The 20,617-nt window shown below is 36.5% G+C and overlaps 2 protein-coding genes across 2 annotated transcripts; one reads left to right on the top strand and one right to left on the bottom strand.

The window, feature by feature from the left end:
* Positions 1-367: 367 nt before the first annotated feature.
* Positions 368-9,373, bottom strand: LOC112054264 (probable cytosolic Fe-S cluster assembly factor GI11683). The gene is made up of 8 exons (XM_024093966.2): positions 9,171-9,373; positions 8,633-8,847; positions 7,935-8,080; positions 6,947-7,093; positions 6,095-6,343; positions 5,198-5,408; positions 3,278-3,435; positions 368-2,369 (listed from the first exon to the last, which is right to left on the bottom strand). Exons 1-8 carry the CDS (start codon positions 9,234-9,236, stop codon positions 2,128-2,130), a joined length of 1,434 nt encoding a protein of 477 aa, XP_023949734.2. The 5' UTR covers positions 9,237-9,373; the 3' UTR covers positions 368-2,127.
* An 865-nt stretch (positions 9,374-10,238) lies between these two features.
* Positions 10,239-18,361, top strand: LOC112054269 (dynein axonemal light chain 4). The gene is made up of 2 exons (XM_024093973.2): positions 10,239-10,548; positions 14,475-18,361. The coding sequence occupies exons 1-2, from the start codon at positions 10,480-10,482 to the stop codon at positions 14,721-14,723; spliced, it is 318 nt and encodes a 105-aa protein (XP_023949741.1). The 5' UTR covers positions 10,239-10,479; the 3' UTR covers positions 14,724-18,361.
* Positions 18,362-20,617: the final 2,256 nt, after the last annotated feature.

Raw genomic sequence — 20,617 nt, 5'->3', positions numbered from 1 at the left:
CTGTATGTTCGTTGTAAAAACAAAAACTACTCGACGGATTTTAACGAAACTTGGTACAATTATTCTTCATACTCCTGGGCACGTTATAGTATACTTTTCATCACGCTACGATGAATAGGAGCAGAGCAGTGAAGGAAAATGTTGGGAATACGGGAGAAGCTACTCCATTTTTACAGCGATACTACTGTAAGGGTTGGATTAAAGAGGTCTAAAGGCGGACGAAGTCGCGGGCGTTCGCTATTATTATAATATAACATTGTCCCCATAGTTTACGCTAGCAAGTACATAAATATACTTTTTTCAAATTGTTGAATACATACATTTAGGTATTATTTTGATTGTTGAATCGAAATGAAATAAAGATCTAGAAACAATACTTGTATTCTTAAACACATACACTAATAGGTATGATGTAACACAACGCAATATTTACATAAAAATATATAACAACTTTTTCACTTACCAACTAAATAATAACAAATATAAAACAATGTACAGCGGAAACTCTATTAACCCTAAATTAAAATAAAAAAACCTAATTACCATTAAATTAAAACTGTTGTCGTATGTTAATTGTATAATCTGACAAGTCAACTATAAAATCATTTGTACAGTCAAAACTCGTTATTCGCGGTGACCATATCATTAAATTTGCTAAAATGAATCTTCTCATCACAACCTGCCTTCAAAACCGATGATAGTCTATAGAAATAATGAATTTAGACGTTTCAAAAGTGCTACTTGAAATAAATGAATATTGATTTTGATTTTGAGAGCAAGTTTCTAAATTTTCAATATTCGCGGACTTCGAAGGTATGGTTAAAGTTAAAGTAGCCTTCGCCACGTATATTTTTATTTTACTTAAATAATCCTCGGAATTACCGTACGGAACGTATTTTTTTTATTAAATACATCATACATTCTCTCATGTTCTCCAATACATTGATATTGGCTTGGGCTCGAATGAATGTCCGCTGTACAATAAGATCACTGTCTAAACAGCGTCAGTTTTACGCACTGGAAAATACTTGATAAAATTAATACTTGTTAAATTAACTATTGAAAACTAGGTAATTGTTATTATAGGAACAAATATTCTAACATTCAATCTAACTTAAATAAATAATATTTGTTACAATGAAATAAATGCGCGGCTGAAATTGGAATAATTTTCGTAAGGGTATCTTGAACGTGATGCTACGCGGTTTAAAGTAGGTATAGTCGGATGCAATCTTTATGACGTCACGCTGACGTGCAAGCCGAGTGATGCCCTGCCGCCGCCCCTCTACGTTGCGGCTGACACCTAAAATATTGTATTGCACAGCGTAACTCACGATGTTCCGAAACGTCATAAAGATTGCTTCCGACTATACACACTTTGTTTAAAACTGAAGGAACATTCTTTAACAAAACGCCCTCAGTTTATATACACACAATCCGTTCGTATTAGTGTCGTACACGGTGGTGAGTAGTATATATTGGATTGCCCTTAGCCTTATTTATTTCATTGTAAAAAACATTACGAGTATAGCTGTCACAAATCAGGTATAATCCAGCCCATTACTGTTTGCATATAGAAATTCAATATCGACCTTATCACAAGGCACCAGAGTCCAAAATCACCATGTGTTTTGTGCCACCATCTGTATGTCATTCCTCTGCAGCGCATGGTAGTTCATGTACATAACTTTTGTCTCGTTGGACTCTCTCCCGTTTGGTAGTAAGAAAGTAGACTTTATTACAAGGCATTAGAGTCCAAAATCATTTGATGTGGAGCGCTATGTCATTCTTCTCCAGTGCATGGTAGCTTGTGTGGAGGACAGCTTTGGCCTCATTTGACTCCCTCCATTTTATTTGTAAGAATATGAACTTTATCACAAGGCCTTAAGTCTAAAATTATTTAACAACCTCTTATCACTTCCTTATCCGAAAATGGGCTTTATCACAAGGCATCAGAGTCCACAATCACCATTTAATGTTGAGTTGAGTCTCCCGTCCAGCCACTGGGTGTAGAGCTGTTTAACCAATCTGTTGAGCGAGGAGTGTGATAAAGGCAGTTGTGTGTACATAGCTTGCAGCTGCGCTTATACGAAAATAGACTTTATCACAAGGCATTACAGTCCACAATCACCATTTAATATTGAGTGCTATGTCGTTCTTCTCCAGTGCGTGGTAGCTTGTGTGGAGAATGGCTTTGGCCTTGTCGGATTCCCTCCCGTCCAGCCATTCGGTGTAGAGCTGTTTAACCAACCTGTTGTGCGAGGGGTGTGATACAGGCAGTTGTGTGTACATAGACTGCAGCTGCGCGATGAGGTCTCGACCGGTCTCGCCATTGACTGGACGGATCTGTGCACCGCCGTTTAGACAACCTGGAGAAGAAATGTGTAATTACAGGATAACCTTCGCATCATGAGGGGCTCCAATTTAACTTATTCGCCTAGCAATTATAGAAAGATACTAGCGGACCCCTCAACTACCTCTACCCTATCCCTACCCTACCCTACCCCTACCATACCCTTACCCTACCCTTACCCTACCCCAAAAAAAAAAAAGGAAAAAAAAAGTAAAAAGTGTCCTATGTCCTTCTCCTGGCTCTAAACTACCTCCCTGACAATTTTCAGCTAAATCGGTTCCGCCGTTCTTGAGTTATAAGTGGAGTAACTAACACGACTTTCTTTTATATATATAGATTTGAATTTAGCCCAAAATTTATATTTTGCGATGGGACCAAAGACAGAGCGATATTTTCGATATCGTCGCTTTTAATCGACAAATCTATCTTTCTTGTTTCGGTATGTTGTTGACGCATGCTGAATCGGTTGAAATATTTAACCATATTTTTATTCAATTGCTTACAAATATTATAATTTACCTAATCTTTTAAAAACTGAACAAAATGAGTTTTAGATAAACCTATCTCTTTCATCCCATCGCAACAAAAGAGGGAGTAATATTGGTCGACGATATGTCTCTCTAGTTACTCTATCGCGTGGCGCGCTTGATAGAGCTACTGTAGGCCTAACATGCGTGACATACTTACATACTTCGAGAAGAGAAATAGACAAAAATCAACCACACTATTGGTTGATATTTGTCTATTTTTCTTCATTGGCTTGTCGCAACCGAAAATACCGCAATCATGTATTGCCGTTGGGACGTAAGAGATGGAATTGGGAGAACTCAGTCGCTATTGGTCGCCATTTATCTATTTCTCTTCACGAAATATGTCGTTGGTCGCATGTTAGGCCTACTGGACAAACAAATGATATGTACTCACCGGAAGGGCACGCCATGACCTCGACGTAGTGGTAGGGCGACTTGCCCCTCTTGAGTTTCTGCACCAGGTTCTGTATGTTCCGGAAGCCGTTCGCGATGGCGAACCGCAGCACTTCTGTGCCGTCCTTCTCGAGCGTCACTTCGCGGAAGTCTGGATTTCTGGAAAAATCATCATCATCATCATTATAAAATGACTAGCGGACACCCGCGACTTCGAACACCCTTAAACCTCTTTAATCCGCCTCTATCGCAAAATCCGTTCTTAGTGGATATCTACGAGCTATAAAGTACCTCCCTGCCAAATTTCAGCTCTGTAGGTAACATCAACCGGTTTTCGAGATTTCGTGGTGAAATGACCTTTCACATTTATATATTAGGATGGATCCACCGTTGGTAATTCTGTTTTATTTCGTAACCCTTCACTGTGATCTCACCTGATGTTAAGTGACGATGCAGCCTAAGATGGATTATGGATAGGATGGGTGGATGGATGGATGGCTTACTTGAAAGAGGTTTTACGGCCTCCGTGGCGCAGTGGATTTACAAGACGGAGGTCCTGGATTCGTTCCCCGGCTGGGTCGATTGAAGTTTATTTGCTCAGCTCAGTTAGTTTTTCAGCTCTTCTACCCTGGGCGCTTCTACCCACACATCTTTTAAAAAAAAATTTATTCTACCCACACATCCGATGGTATAATAATATAATATATAAAATAATAATATATCAAGATTTAATCCACGTATTTAATCAAGTAAAATAATAGTAATAGATTGTAAATAACTTAGTCAATATGGGCGCTGTGCAAGTGCAAGTGAGTAAGCCAGTTCAATATAAAAAAGGTCAATTAGTTGCATTCTAGTAGAGTCGTGGGTTATAAATATAAATAGAATTGTAAATTTGTACACAGGTATGTAACGAGGGACGCGGTACAACGTTCAACGTCGCCAAGTAGTCTGACGCAACGCTTTGCGTCATTAGTGCGTTGCCTTTCCTTGTGACGTCGCAGCGACGTTTTCCATATCTATACTAATAATATAAAGCTGAAGAGTTTGTTTGTTTGTTTGATTGAACGCGCTAATCTCAGGAACTACTGGTCCGATTTGAAAAATTCTTTCAGTGTTAGATAGCCCATTTATATATATTATCCCCATATTCCTACGGGAACGGGAACCACGCGGGAGAAACCGCGTGGCGTCAGCTAGTTTTTTATAAGACCAAAATGAACTTAATGAAGTTCAATCATTATTACAGGAATCACTTCATTCGAAGAACTGGTTTTCTGGTCGAAACCGAAACCGAATATTCGGCCGTGGCCTTAGTTTCGGCTGAAACTCACGTATACAAGTATAAAATTTCTTAAAATACTTAAGTTTGGTGCATTTTACCCATTATTCTGCATAGGACATTTTTTTTTATTTTTTTTCCAAACAGGGCCGCCAGCGTACGCCAAAGCGTTACCGCGACATACGAAGTTAATGGAGCGTGCACGAGGATACTTCCAAAATCAGTTTCGGTTTTGGCCGAAACGGAAACCAAAACCGAACTTTCGGTCAGACACTATTAATTGTATCTGATGAATAAATCAATGGACACGTGATAAAATACATGCATTTCAACAGATGAATTCACAACATGGGTTTTAACTGCTTGCAGTATGCCTGATGAACCCGCTCCTCAGTTTAGTGCGCTAACAAAAATATAAACATACTGTACAAATAATATCCAAGAACAGGCACTAGAGGAACCGTGGTTACTTTAGGATTTTATTTATTTATTTGTATGGATTGTTGGGCTAGGAATATGTTAGCTTTGATGTCTTAGACTGGGCTATCACGACACTCAGAATACCTTGATAACATAAACCTTCATCAACTAAACCTTCGTCATAAAAATTAATATCTGAAATGAAAAAAATAAACTGACCTTAAATTTCTATAACAAAGTTGTGCATTTGTCTCTCCGAAGAGCTGTTCTGCTGCATACAAAAAGATTTGGTCTGCATAACCTCCAGACCCTGACCCAACGTGGCTTCTTATGCCTTGCGTATCTGTATCTCCCCAAGGGTTGTCTAAATCACAACAATCCACTTCTGATAAACATTGGTCACTGTTGGCCAACATTTGTTCCAATTCAACTGTAAATAAAATAAACGGATAAATGAAAATTTAACTCTATTAAAAGTTATTAAGACAGTCACTTTTTAAGGGAAGACTGTAGAAACCTATAAAAGGCAAAAGAAATGGTGTGTAAGTAAAACCTTATCACTAATATAATAATATATGGTCTATAATCTCTAACGGATTTTTGCTGCATAGACTAAAATGCATCTCCGCGTGCAGCTAAACTACAATTGGTTCAGCAGCACACAGAACTGAGTAATAAATTTTACACCATCTACAACCTAACATCGGTGTGGTCGTCGTCAATAAGGTTAGATTAGTTACTTTATATTGTCATCACCCACGTGGTTCCCATGCCTATAGGGATTTCTTTACGGGGATAAAATAAAGCCTATAGCATTTGAGATAGTGTAGCTTCCCAGTGAAAAGAGTTTTCAAATTGGTTCAGTAGTTTCAGAGCCTATATTGAATAAACAAACAATACAATTTTTCCTACTTAAAGCACACTAAGCAGTTGTTTGAACGGATTATGGTCCAGAGACTGATTTCCTGGTCTGATAGTCAAAGGAAAGAGAAAAAAAAACAATTTTCCCTTTTTATAATATTAGTATAGAAGTATAGATAAATTCGGTTTTTTTCCCAAAAACCATGTGTTGCAATCGTAACTAGTGTTACTTCGAACAAATACAAATATACTCACTGGCAGTAATGACACAATCAACGTCGTGGCAGCTCAATATATCACTATAGAAGTCCTCCCGCGAAGCCTCCAGCTTCTTGTCATAGCACGGCATGAAGGTGACGTGGTACACCTCGCCGGGGCTCAGCTCGCGCTTGGCTGACAGGTGCTGCTTCACTAACGAGCCCATTATCTGCTGAGGGGACTTTGTGCTCGATATATACGGGAGGATGAAGTTGCCGTGTGTCTTTTCAGCGTAGCATACCCAACCTACAACAAATTGATGATACTTAACACTAGCACGCGACTTTGTGTGCACCAGCAATCGTGCGAGCCGATTCCCGCCGGCGTACCTTTAAAAATCCGTGCATATTCATTGTTGTACTGTATTACGAGATACATGAGAAACCGGAGTGTATCACACTGTATGAATTATCTTTTCTGTGTGCACCAATTTAGGAATTTTACTAATCGCAATATGGCTTACACTATTATTTAATTATACCATAGTTAACAGATTCCATAAAATAACCACTGACTGACCTAGGAAGTAAACTATAGGAAACAAAAGGAAGGAAGAAAAGGAAAGACGGTAACAATGAGAACTCATGTCATTAGACTATTTGGAGCAAGTCAAATACACCATTTGTTAGATGTTGGAAAACACTTGTTTCAAAAGTGTAAACTACTTGTGTGTGTGAACCTAGGCTGAAATATTTTTTTTTTTTAAATTTTGATTATTGACTCATAATTAAAGTAAAAAATTAAATATTTTTATTTCAGGCATCAACCCATAGTTGTTAGTGTACAAAAACAATCATAACTTATAATGTATTATACTTAATTTAAAATAATGACTATTTGTTAAGTTACCTGGACATGAGCTAGCCAGCATTGGCAAGTGCTCGTTCTGTTGGTCTCTGTACCGCTGCAGGAACTCCTGCTGCGCCTCCAGCAGAGATATGTCCTCCGCCACTGTCATGTCTAGCACTAGATCAGCACCTAGACTTTTGAAATAACCTTTGAACAGAAAAAAAGATAATGTATTACCAGAAAGTGTCTACAACGAAGCCTACAATCTTCTAGGAAAGGTCCTCTGTAACATAGAGGTAAAAGGAGGTAAAAGACATCATTATTTCATCAATCACTAGAAGGCAAGGCTTCCCTTCTTATTAGAGAAGGGACCACAACAAGAGGTCTTCATCAGGTATTTTCATCACATTTTTATGACAAATACAATAATATGCTCTCAGATCCATGGGGATGTAGCATCACCATATATCTAAATCTGAGCTCCTATAATTATTGGAAACAAACAAGGACTTAATGTTTTACAGCTACCACAAAGAATATATATATTGTAGGAAATAGTATTCTGAGAAGGATATGACGTCACTCGATCTCATGTTGGCTCGCGTCGACTCTAGGTGGCGCGAATTGTTTCCGTAAGGAGTAGGGAGTTTGAGATGGGAACAACTCGCGATATAAGGCGCTCGTTTTAGGGTCGCTTTAGTATCCTTGTGGCATTCGAGCTGTTTACATTTCTTGTTGTGTAATTCTTTATGGGTTTTGGGATTTAAGATAGGCGGGAGAGAGACTTGAGTTGAAAAGGGGGGTGTTAGTTAACTGTCAAGGGATCCCTACCCCTACACACAATGTTCACAAGTGCTTGACTCCACTCAAGGTCATTCTCTGCCTTTCTAAGGTCTTATTTTGGTTACAGTTTGATTTGATAATTAAATTGTTCTGACAAATGATGTGAATTAGAACCTTTGCTTGACATTGGTTTTTTGATTTTTGTTATCCACTTCTGAGTCTGCTAATAAAACTATATACTTCATTACATATTAAAGAAACATACCAACTAACTTGCGTGTAGCTTCTTCAGGTTCCATCTTGTATCTGGCTGCTATTGACAATGTCGGTTGTGGAGATAAAGATATCACAACAAGACTAACATCACGAGTTACACCTTTTGTATCTGTATACTTCCGCTCGGAAAATACTCTACAAACAGACAACATTACTTAGATATATACATTTAGTTTATACACACAAAATTAAATTATTCAGAATAGTATGACTTAGCTTTTTAAAAGTGCTTCAAATAAACATATTATATTTTAAATGAGAGTCTATAACCTTCTCACAGCTGAACTGTAAAACCTATTAAGATGAACTTTGGAATAGAGATAAGATCATGAATACAATAGAATAGAAAATCCTGGAATAATCCATGGTTCTTACGGGATTTGTAATAACAGAACAATACACAAACAATGACACTGGCATCAACTAGTTTCAAAATAATTTTGAACTTACTACACATGGATGATTTTTTAGTAATATTATTATACAGGAAATGTATTAAGGACATTGGATTGGACTATACATGAGGAGTTAACCATTAATCCATTAGTGAGACTATTAGTGACACTTTCTGAGACTTGTGTCAACCATATTTGGCTCACTGTTATAGTGTGCCAACTATGGGTTGGTCATAATGATGATCATGATGAAAAAATTAATTTTGAGGAAGAGAAAAATAGCATACCTTACCTTAGCAACTCCTCTTGACTCTGTCTAGTGACGAGCACACTCTCTGCGGAGGTGATGCATCCGCTGCACGCGAGGCAATCTGCCAATGTAATCTCCACCTTTTGCAACTTCTGCTCTTTGCCACTTGACAGATCAAAGTAACCATCATCACCAATTTTAATTTTTGCTCCTGTTTTACTCTTCTTCTTCTCTATTTTTACTGGCTTTATACATTCCTACAGTAAAAAGAGCAGATAGAAGAATATAAGATTGATAAATGAATTTAAGTAATTTTTATTTACTATAATACAGTGATATTACAAACATTCTATTCTATTTATTCTACTATCCTATAAAAATTGATTTTTCATTCAACACTATTTTTGGCTATTATTGATACATGATTATGAACATAATTTGTAATATTTGATGTGACAAGAAAAGACATTCATATTATTCTCATCTATATAAGGTTATCAAAGCCTAGCTGATATAATTATTAGTAGTTATTCAAGGATAAAAGGCATTTTACATTTATAAGTAGGTTATATTCTAATACCTGCGATGGAGTAATAAAATCGTCAAGATCTGTTAATTGCAGCGCACCACTAAATCGGGAAGCCATAGCTTTTTTCAAATAATACTAATAAATCACTCTGTAAGCATTAAAACAACAGGAATAATTAATATTTTTCTTTATCAATTTATTTACACAAAACAAGGCAATTTCACTTCTTTTCTTTTACTTTTTGACATTGACAATTCATATTTCCAATGTCATCGTCAACCACTTTTGACGTTTGTGAACCACAGATTATTTTATTGTAACACAGGTTATAAATATAAATACTTGTCACTGGCACAGATGTTTCTAAAAACTTTAAAATAAATTAAATTCCTCTAAGTTTAAACATTTTTTTAAACTGGATTTACTGCTCTGAATTCTACCCTTTTTGAGTAAAATACATTTTATACAAGTCATAATATAGTCAAGGAGTATATTTCTGAATGTTTTACTCCAAGAGCTACGTACATTAAAGTCGTTTTGTAAATCAATGTAAATCTATTCAGAAAACCATCCACTTAGATATATTTTTAACATGCTGTCGGAAAATAGCTTAATGTTTTTTTATATAATTTCTAATTCATAGTGTAGGAGTCAAGTCAAAAGAAGACAGTAATACTAAAAAGTTCAGCAAACACCTACCTGCCTAAGTACCTATCAACATTTATTAGATTTCTGGAACAGAAATTAATTTCGTTATTTTTTTTTCAAGGTTACGTCAATGGGAAAAAATAAAAATATTCATCTTCCGTATTAATATCCTACTCGTATGATGAGAACTAAAAATAATAGACTCTAGCTAATGAAAGTAGGGACTAAAATCGCCCGCTTTTAAAAAAACATTTAAACAAATTAAAAAATATTAAATTAATTTTTTGTTTGTGAATTCATTACTACATATAAATTTTTACTCCAATTTTTTTTTTATTTGGCGACCGATTTCAATCTCTAATTCTCTACTTTCATTAGCCAAACTCTAAGTAATATTTTTCTCAAACCCGATTACCTATCCATAATTTCCACCCACAATTCACCCACACTTGACCATCACTTGACCTCTAACATAAAGATTTAAAAAATTAACTATTATGGACTGCCAGTATGTGGGATTGAATACGAGAGAAAATCAATCGCTGCCAGCCGCCCGCCTCCGTTACCAAGGCGACCGCGTAAACAGTGGGGAGACGTCGCGACGGCAAACGCACGTCTCGCCTATGTATCTTTTGACGGCTTTGTTTTGAATATTTTCGACATAATTCGTAATTTCCGTTTGTTTTGATTGTGTTTAATTTGGATGTAAAGGATGGCTGAAGAAGGAGCGACGACTGTTGGGGCGGCCGAAAAAGTAATACACACGTATCCACTGATAAGGGTAAGAAGTTTACATATTTACACGTAAGAATAATAAGAGATTTGGATTTAATTATGTTTAGATTTGATAATTATTTCGTACAGTAAGTATAAATATCGGAAAATACGCTAAAAGTCGCATTCTAATGAATAAACAAACTAACATTAGAAATTTTAAATACCTTGGTATATTTTAGTATAAACTAACAGTAGTAGTATAAAATCCAAATGGTCTCAGGTTCCTGCACACCTAGTTAACTTTTTAAACTTTCTAAATGACAAAAATATTGGGTTACTTAATTCAATAGCAGAATCACAGAAAACATTATGTACAAGCAGAATTTCAAAGGATAAATCACCGAACCAAAGGGCATCACCATCAACTTCCCAACTCAAGCCATGCCATGTCATCTGTTCACTCAGAAGTCAAAAATTCGGAATTATTGAGAAAAACGCGGACATACAAACATACGATTATAGTTATAGTTGACTGCCTCATTGGCACCGTGGTTAGCTGGTTCAACTACTGACAATGAGGCCCAGGGTCAGGCCAACAAAAAAATACGCTATTGGTATATTTCTCACAATATGAAGAGTTGGTACACCCCCGTGCAGTGGCGGATCCAGGAATTTGGTTTGGGGGCTTGACCTGATGAGGGTAGTTATTATCAAGGAAAACAATATAAAAACGGCCGCATGCGCGTCGGGCTACGCGCGGGTAGGGTTCCGTAGAACAAATTAGCCTACCGTAGAATAAATAGAACCTCCTTTTTGTAGTCGGTTACAAAAACAATTGACTACAAAATTCGGAGAAGTCGATAACATGGAGCCGGATCAGCTATCGTGTCGAGTCAGCACCACTGTAGCGCGTCGACTTGTCCGTGCACCGTGACGTATCGCGTTACTGCACATTCTAAGCCTCCATTCGCACGAGAGTCTTTTAACGGACGATAAAAAAGCGTTCAAATATAGTACGAAGTTAAATGACGTTTATTTCTAACGCCCAAAATTGAAACTGCAACACTGCTCGAAAAAAGCGTGGTGTTTTGGGATTGCGTTTGTGGTATTTTGAACGCTTTTTTTACGTCCGTTAAAAAACTCTCGTGCGAATGAGGGCTTAACTTGTGATTGTGAACAATGACAGCCGCCACTCGTGTGTCAGCCCGTCATGATATTAGGTGTACCAGATACCGGAATCAATTACAATCGAAATTAGTGAGATCAAATTATCTTTTAGAATGAGCCTGAGTTAGCCCAGAAAGTTTCTCAGCCCATGGTTCTACTTCTACCTTAATAAGTACGGTAGCATATTATGAAGTTTGAACCGTAGTGGATTTGAAAGGTAGGTTTCCTGTTACAAGACGATTGTTGTCCAAGTATAAAACGTATTTTTTCAGATTTTTTTAAATTCTAATGTCTGAAATGAGAAATCATGTCGTCAGTTCAGTCATCAGACCCCTACTATCATGTCAACCCTTCGCTAGATACCCCTAGAAATTGATCTTTGACGATGTGTTTCGAAGGGTGGCTAAAAGCTAAGTTTAGTCCTTAATCCATATAAGTAGTTATCTATACTAATATTATAAAGAGGTAAAGTTTGTAAGTTTGTAACAATTTTTTGAAATGGGGTAATCTTCGGAACTACTGGACCGATTTTAAAAATTCTTTCACCAATAGAATGCTACGTTATCGGGGAGTGCTATAGGCTATATTTTATATTTATATCATATATAACTACTGAGATATCGCGGGTTTTCTCTTACAGGTCAGACCGAAAAACTTACTTATTCGCATGCGCTGCCTCAACCATTGCGTATAACTGAAATAAATGTATGGAGGCTTTTTGAACCTTTAAAAGTTCTACAAAAAAGTCCGCGACACCATATATCTATCTTTTATATTTTAGCAGATATAGTACCTTTAGTACTTTAATAAATTATTTAAATTTTAAACTAAGGTTTACGTCATTATTTACACAACTAAACTTAAATCCTTATCAAAATAAATTATTTAATAATCACAAGGATATTATAGAGATAAGATTTGCCCTTTACAGTATGTTAATTAGTTATATAGTTTCGAAGATAATACAAAATTTCTGAAAGTCGCAGAAATGCCGCTATTTGACGCCCCGCGGTTTCAATTACGTGGTTCCCGTTCTCGTATGAATATGAGGACCAAACATAGCCTGTGACACTCGCAAATAATGTAGCTTTCTATTGGTAAAAGAATTTTCCAAATCGGTCCAGTAGATCCAGAGATTACCCCCGACAACCACACAAACTTTACCTCTTTATAGTATTAGCATAGAAGTCGCTTGGGAAATTATAGTCTTTTTGTCATTGCACCACGCACAAAAGGCTGGACCAATTTTGCTGAGGGTAGGGATAGGATAGAGGTAGGGAAGGGGTAGGATAGAGGTAGGGTAGGGGTAATTTAGGGAAAGTGTAGGGTAGGGTAGGGTAGGGTACGGATAAGGTAGGGGTAGCGTAGGGTAGGGGAAAGGTAGAGGTAGGGGAAGGATATGGAACGTATAGGGTAGGGGAGGAGTAGGATAGGGGTAGGGTAGGGTAGGGGTAGGGTACGGGTAGGGTAGGGTTAGGGTAGGGATAAGGTAGGGGTAGGGAAGGGTTAGGGTTAGCGGTAGGGTAGGAATAAGGTAGGGGTAGGGTAGGGGTAGATTAGGGGTAGGGTAGGATAGGGTATGGATAGGTTACGGGTAGGGTTAGGGTAGGGTAAGATGGGGGGAAGGAAGGGTTAGCGTTAGCGGTAGGGTAGGAGTAAGGTAGGGGTAGGGTAGGGTAGGGTTGGGTAGGTTTACGAGCAGGATAAGGTAGAAGTAGAGAAGTTTACATCAATTTTTACGCGGACGAAGTCGCGGGCGTCCGCTAGTGTAAGATAATTCGATCATAGTAGGAAAGTATTTGTACATATTTATTTTGTGGCGGAAGGAAGATTAAACGTTAGTTGCCATTGATGTTTAAAATGAGGAATACTGGATCCGGTAATCTGGCATCATTTGAATTGAATTTGGTCTATAAAAAATAAATACTGCCTCCTACCTATGTTTAATATTTTTCAAATAGCAACCAAGTAATATATCTTTAAATCCTTCGAGCTGGATTTATTCTTGCTATAGTTATCGATGTTTATGTTGTGAGCTCTTCTTAAAAATATGCTTTCTGAACCTGTATCTAGAGACACTGAGATACAAACAGATAAACTTAAATAAAAGGAATATTAAAATATACTGACAACTATCAGCCACAGTAAAACATGGACTCCGAATTAAAATCAGAATTTGTTTATATTTGCGTGTGTCTGCAGGAAGAGTTGTTGATTTGAATTCGATAAGTTTGTGTCATTCGGTGCCGAGCGCGAGGCACTGTTTGTTTTCGCAGGTGGATCCATCAGACCAATCCAACCAACCAATCAACTAACTCAAGTCGATTGCTAACAGATCAACGGATACTTGCTTGGATTTGTGTTTAAAAATAGACATAATATCGTATTAGGTACTTCCGTTTAATTTTCATATGCAGGCAGAGGCTTGAAATGTTCAAATCCAGAAATCCAGAAGTTTGAATGTAGAGTCGAAGACTATCTACGAGTACCTACTCGTAGATAGTCTTCTACTTACTATTGCTACAGAAAGAGATACTGGTTATGGTAACATTATTATACAAAAATAATTAAGATACCTATTCTACTACAAGGAGTAGGTCCTTGTAGTAGAATATTTCTTGTACCTCTTGTGCATTATGTATTCTGTGCTTAAGCAACATCCCAGTTATCTTATTGTTTCACTTTCCTACTATCAAATACAAAAAACAAAATGATGTCACTTAGACATTCTAGATTTGGCAATGTAAAATTATTATTAGAGCGTAGGGACATACCAAACAAACCTACTTATTTCTATTTCCAACTTTATCACTGTTGTTACAGCATTCCGACATGACGGAAGAGATGCGGATAGAGGCGATGGAGTTATCAGTGACAGCGTGCGAGAAGTATTCTCAGAACAACGAGTTGGCGGCGCGCATGGTGAAGGAGTCCATGGACAAGAAGTTCGGCCCCGCCTTCCACGTGGTGGTCGGAGAGAGCTACGGGTTCGAAATCACGTACGAATGTACGACTATTTGCTACATGTACTTTGGCGGCAACCAGGCCATTTGCATATGGAAGTGTTCGTGAGGACTTTTTGTGCAGACTTTTGAACTATAGAATTGTGATTGGTCAGACCGGTCGTGTGTTGGCACATGATAGTGCTTTGTGTTGTTTCGAGGTATTTGTTTCGTAGATATACTTACAGGTTGCTCGGGAGTATTTTTCTATAACTTCAAGGTGATACGAGTCTTAAGGAAGCGAATGTAGCTACTTTTTTTTCAAGTTTTTGTACAAAGTAATTCAAACAATTCCGACTATTCATGTAACATAACTATCCTTGCGTTTTAAAATAAATACCTACGTAAAATTTTGCTAATTACGTCATCATTTTATGGACGCGTAATAAGGATAAGGGATAAGGGACACATTTTAAGATCTATTTACAAAAGAAATATTGAATACATGTTCCTTGAACATTTTTAGTTAATTTTCAGTAAAGAATATAACCCCAGAGTTATGGGAAATACTCCCCAGCACTTTGTATGGGTGTCTACATCTCAATAGAGTTAACGGTAATTTAAATAATATGTCGACGGTTGAAAAGAAAGAGATTACTATAACTTCACTTATTAAATTTTTCAAACAAGTCTCATTTAGGCATCCGTATTCTAATGTCTATGATGCATAAACAATTGAAAATTACAGCATTATCAGCACCTACTTTACAAAAGAGGTCGCCCACCAAGTCACTCGGCGACCGGCGTCTTTAATAGGTTTACTTGAGACTTGAGAGATCAATCAAGTGTTTATTTCCAAATTCCAGTTCTACTGAAGTGTAGGTTACAGAATCATCTTTCTAACACTTTACATTAGAAGAGGTTAGAAGTACCTATCCACTGTTGGCTCAACGAGTGTGGTATTGATCGGATTGTGCATGTTCGGATTCGGAGCAACATCAATAGATAGGTACTACGTATGCTATATGGGGAAATAAGTAGATACGGGGGAGAACTAGGGTGCCTCGCTTGCTCTGTTAGGGTAGTTTAGTTAGGTACCTACCTATTACAATTATTATGGCTTCCTTGAAATTGATTAGCTTTGTCGTTGAAAATTTAAATTCGTTCTATTGTAAACTACTTTAGAAGGACTTTTGAAGCAAGTTAGTGTCCTTTTCTTCATTCTTCAAGCGGCTTCAATCATGTATACCTATGTAATTATTTTTCTATCACGTCATCTTCGTCCATATCATTATCTAAAGGTATTTATATCGTTTTAATTGCGGCAAAACGAGCTTGCAGGTCACCGATGTTAAGTCATTACCACCGCCCATGCACTCCTAATTAGGTAAGCCTTAAAATATCCACAAAACAACATTAAAATTGTATTTTATAATAAGATCTCTATTATACATCAATTGTCATCAATATCGAAGTTTCGCAGTAAGTACTTACGAGTAATATTTTCTCATCGTCACACCATGAAGCCAGCGCGACCAATGCCAAAATACTGTTAATTCACCTTGAACATAAGAATTAGCTTTAAGTTGGACGCCGATTGTTCGCGGTGCCATGATATTTGTAGCGCTGACGGTCAGCATTACGGCAGCTATTTTTGTAATGATTTTGTCAATTACGCTGCCATTGTAATTGTGTTTTTTTTTCATTTTGTAAACGTAGACCATACCTAAAGGCCTTTTCATAACTACGCCTTATTAATAGATCTTTATCAGATTCTATTAAAATCCTATTGAATTTTTCATTTTGTTATATAAAAAACAACATTTTTAAAATTAAATAATGTCGCGTTTATTTTTATTTTTACGTTTGAGCAGGACAAACTCGGTCACATAAGATAACCTTCTCGCCTTCTCTTCGTGAGAAGGTATCCATGAGGATTTCCTCACGTAAAAAAAAGACAAACTTGGTCAGGTTCGTTAGTTATGCTACGAATCGATATTCTTACAACTCGCAAGTGCGAGTTTCGAATTCACCTCTATCTCTCTCTGTTTAACACGATACTGTAGAATGAGAAAGATAGCGATGTATTCGAAATTCGCACTCGCGAGTTATACAAAACATCGAGAATAGTACAGATAAAAATATTTGATAAGTAGATATAGGTACGCGTAACCGACTCAAGGTTAATTTGGCAAACTAATGCCAGGCAACTTACACTTTGGTGAACGACAAATAAAGAGATTTCACCAGTCCAACGCCTTGAGACCAATGCCACACACACGGCAGGTAGCTCAGAGATACTCGTACAACAAAAACTATTCCTTTCCAGTTTCGTTAAACGGTAAACAATTACATGACAATTGCCTACTCGAGCAAGGTTGTCGCTCACGGATACGCGTATTAGGCACTTACCTACATACGTGATTGGCACCGAAACCATTAGAAGTGTGGGAAACAAGTGTTTTTTGTGGCTGACTTAACTTTAATTAAGTTTCTTTACCTCTAAATAGTTTTGATTTATGAGTATTATATTTAGATTTACTTCCAGAAGCAACCGCTATGAAAAAAAAAATCGTTGATTCGGAAGTTAGAACTTAAGTTTTTTTCATTTAACAATAGCTGTATCTCGACGACATACCTGTGCTTAGTGTTGTTTTCTATAGATGTGGTATCAGCAAAGAAACCAGTTTATTTGCTGACAACACCTAGGTCGTCTCATGGATCGGGTCATAATGGGATTTACAAATAACTACTTTTAAAAATTAGTACCTAGGTACATGAAATTCTATTGAAAATGGAAACACTATCTTTTTTTTTCGTTTCATAAAAGCGGTCGGATTTTAAGGGTTGGTGTGAAAGGGCATTTGGGTTTTCTTTGTCTAAAAATGTACAAAAGTAGTACTTACCTATAAAGATTTTAGGTCATATAAATATGGTCACTATAGGTATAATAATTTATATTGTCTGATATTGATAAAGATATATATTTATATACGTTTGCAAATAATTGGAATGAAAAATGGGAGTGTGAAATAAATTCTTATATATTTTGAAAACTTTCGTTTTATTACCCTAGCACAGCACTAAAATCCTGCCTGACATACTCCATTTTATGTAGCAGCATGTCTGGCTATGCTTACACTCTGGCTACCTTAGAAGACAGAAAAAAAGAAAAGAAAAGAAAGAAAAACGAAGGCATAGCACAAGACGCCATAATTTAATGAGACACCTTTAAAGCATGTCATTTAACACGGCATACACAGAGTGATTAATCGCTTATACGTGAAATAGTAGTAATAATAGTAAACACCTAAAAAGAGTAATTTTCAACGGCTTCATTCCTATGAGCGATCACACCTCGTGTTTTTCTGTATTCTGAGGCTCCTACCATTATACATAGCCTAGTACGGTAAGCTTGGAAGGTAAGGTTAAAGAGTCCAGATGCTTAATTTAATAAAAAAAAAACTTTTTGAAAATTAATATTTTATTGGGTGAATGTTACAAATTGTCAATTTAGAATTGTTAAATTTTTGTCCCGTTTCCTCGTTAAATAAAAAATGTTACAAAACCACAGCAACTTCGTGTTAAGAGTAGATTACGGGTAAGAATATATATGTATAAAAGTGTTACATTAATTATTCTACAGTATATTTTGCAGTGATGGTAAAGTAGATCAATGATTGAAACTGAAAAGCTGCTAAATAGGCTGTATCTATTTCGTGATATTAATATAAAGGAAGTATGTGCAGATTCCTAGATTTTTAAGGCGTCAACGGCAACAACACCAGAGATCAGATTTACTCAAAACACGACCAACACTTCTGAACGCTAAATAACAACTGACCCAGACCCTGCAAATGTACGTTCGAAATGTAGCAGACATTGTGATGTACCTACATCATGTCATTCAATCATTAATAAACTTAATATTTTTAGACATACATTATGTGTCAAGTGGTTTAAAGCTAGTTTGTGGAGGTAAAAATATCAAATAGGGAAACGGAACTTTAAAAAAAAAACCTTTAAAAAAAAAGTGATTTTACCAATAAAATACGTCTTTTACATTAACGTTGGCACATATAGTGATCACATAATACTTGTTACAAATGTATAATTGTTTAACATACCGCATACCGCCTACACATTCCATATCAAAGCATTCAATACAAAATTTATTTAATTTATTCTGCACCTTTGGGTAAACAGGATTCAGTTACTTTTGAATCTAAAAAAATTATACTAGCCACACAGACGCATACCAAAATAGGAATAAATAAACGAATGTGCTGTAGACCACACTACTGAAGTAAAACTTCTACTAAAAAATAATAAAACAAAGCCCCATCTATGAGCCTTTGAGGCATTAATGCATCGCAACAGGTTCTTGAAGTGTACAAAAAGGGATTGTTTCAAAGTTATCTAAGAAAGCCATCTACTGGTAGTTTAAAATAACAAACACTGTGTCAATATACCTGCACCCGAATCGCCCTATTACAATTTTCGTAACGCATTCACCACCGAGTCAAACGTGCGTAAAGAATTTTTACTTTTAAAATGTTATACCTATGTGGTTTGTAATACAAAATGCATTACATCTTTGGGACAATCATCTTAACTGCATCGACCATTTTGATTGTTGGTCTACCCTCGAAAATATCTAAGCCCAAATTTGACGAACTCTGTTTTATCTAACAAATTCAATCATTTTTAACAAAATAATAGTTTCTATCGCCATTTAGCAAACACAGTTTTATGTAACATTAAACATTATACCGTAACTGAGTCCTGTTTACTTTAAGTGACAAATTTATTGCTACACTGACCTTCATTATACTAATACTCGTATGCTGGAAAGACTTTGTTGAAGAACATGTCAGTTTATAATGTTATTATTTAATTAACAAAACATCTCTTTTGTAATTTTCAAACTGATCTATATTTTTTTTTCTTTTTTTGTTTTTGCCTTTTCGTAGTGCCAAACCAGCGCCAATGTCGTGTTTTCAAGAGGAGGCACGAAAGTATTGGCTGTCATCTGTGCTATTTACAACACAGGGTGACACAAATCAGGTTGAGGATTTTTGTCGGATCTGGATGTCTTTAAACAGTGTTTAAAGACAATAAGTACAGACGATAGTTAAAATTGCGCTTCGCCAGATATTTATTGGCTTTTACTCCTGCGTATTAGTTATAATGAAAGTCAGCATATACTGTACCTATATCTAAGAACTCTGTTGACATAACTTGAAAAACATTTTAGTAATGGCTGTTGTTATTTAAAAAGGCCCAAAGTTATACAACAGAGTTACTTAGCAACAACAGCGTCTTCACACTAGCATTTTACTGCAGGCGTTTGTCAAACAACTATGAACGAAGGCACGAAGACCTAGAATGCCTTTATAATGATTACAAATTTGCTGGAGGTTCCTTAATGGGTCGTCATCAACCTCACAGAGAGGTTTGGCGAGTTCTAAAGCTCTGCCAGAATAGAGTCCTCGCCCCGAGGGCTAGCAGAATGTCTCTTCAAGGACACAGAAGACATAGTGCAGAGGTAATAGTAAAGGATATTTATGGGACGTCAATTGTTGTAGAAGATTTATGTGGATTATGAGTGTAAGATAAGACTGCAAACACTGGTTTATAGGGGTGACTGGTATCTGTATTGTCGCCGTTCTAACGTTTTAACAGCTAGCTTAGTCAAATATCAGTATTAGGCAATGTCTAGCGTCTAGTCTGTCTGACAAACGCTTCGGTAGCGAAACTCTAGTGTGAGAGGGCTCTAAGGTTCACACTCGATATAGTCTAACTACATTAAAAATTTACATCATAATATCAACTATACATACAAATATGAACATACAATTATATTCCTGGAACGTCGGTATAAAATCTACACAGCTCATACAAATAGTCAATATCTAACTACATTCTAGTCTAAACATTTAGGAATAACATTAACATTTCAGGCACGATTTTTATCAAAAACCCCCAAGTACAGTCAGCATACAATACTTTTAAAAATGTCTT

This window comes from Bicyclus anynana, chromosome 5, assembly GCF_947172395.1.
Source record: "Bicyclus anynana chromosome 5, ilBicAnyn1.1, whole genome shotgun sequence".
NCBI classification, from domain to species: Eukaryota; Metazoa; Arthropoda; class Insecta; order Lepidoptera; family Nymphalidae; genus Bicyclus; species Bicyclus anynana.
Note: the sequence above shows the minus strand (reverse complement) of the source record. Positions and strands in the feature narration are given on the sequence as shown.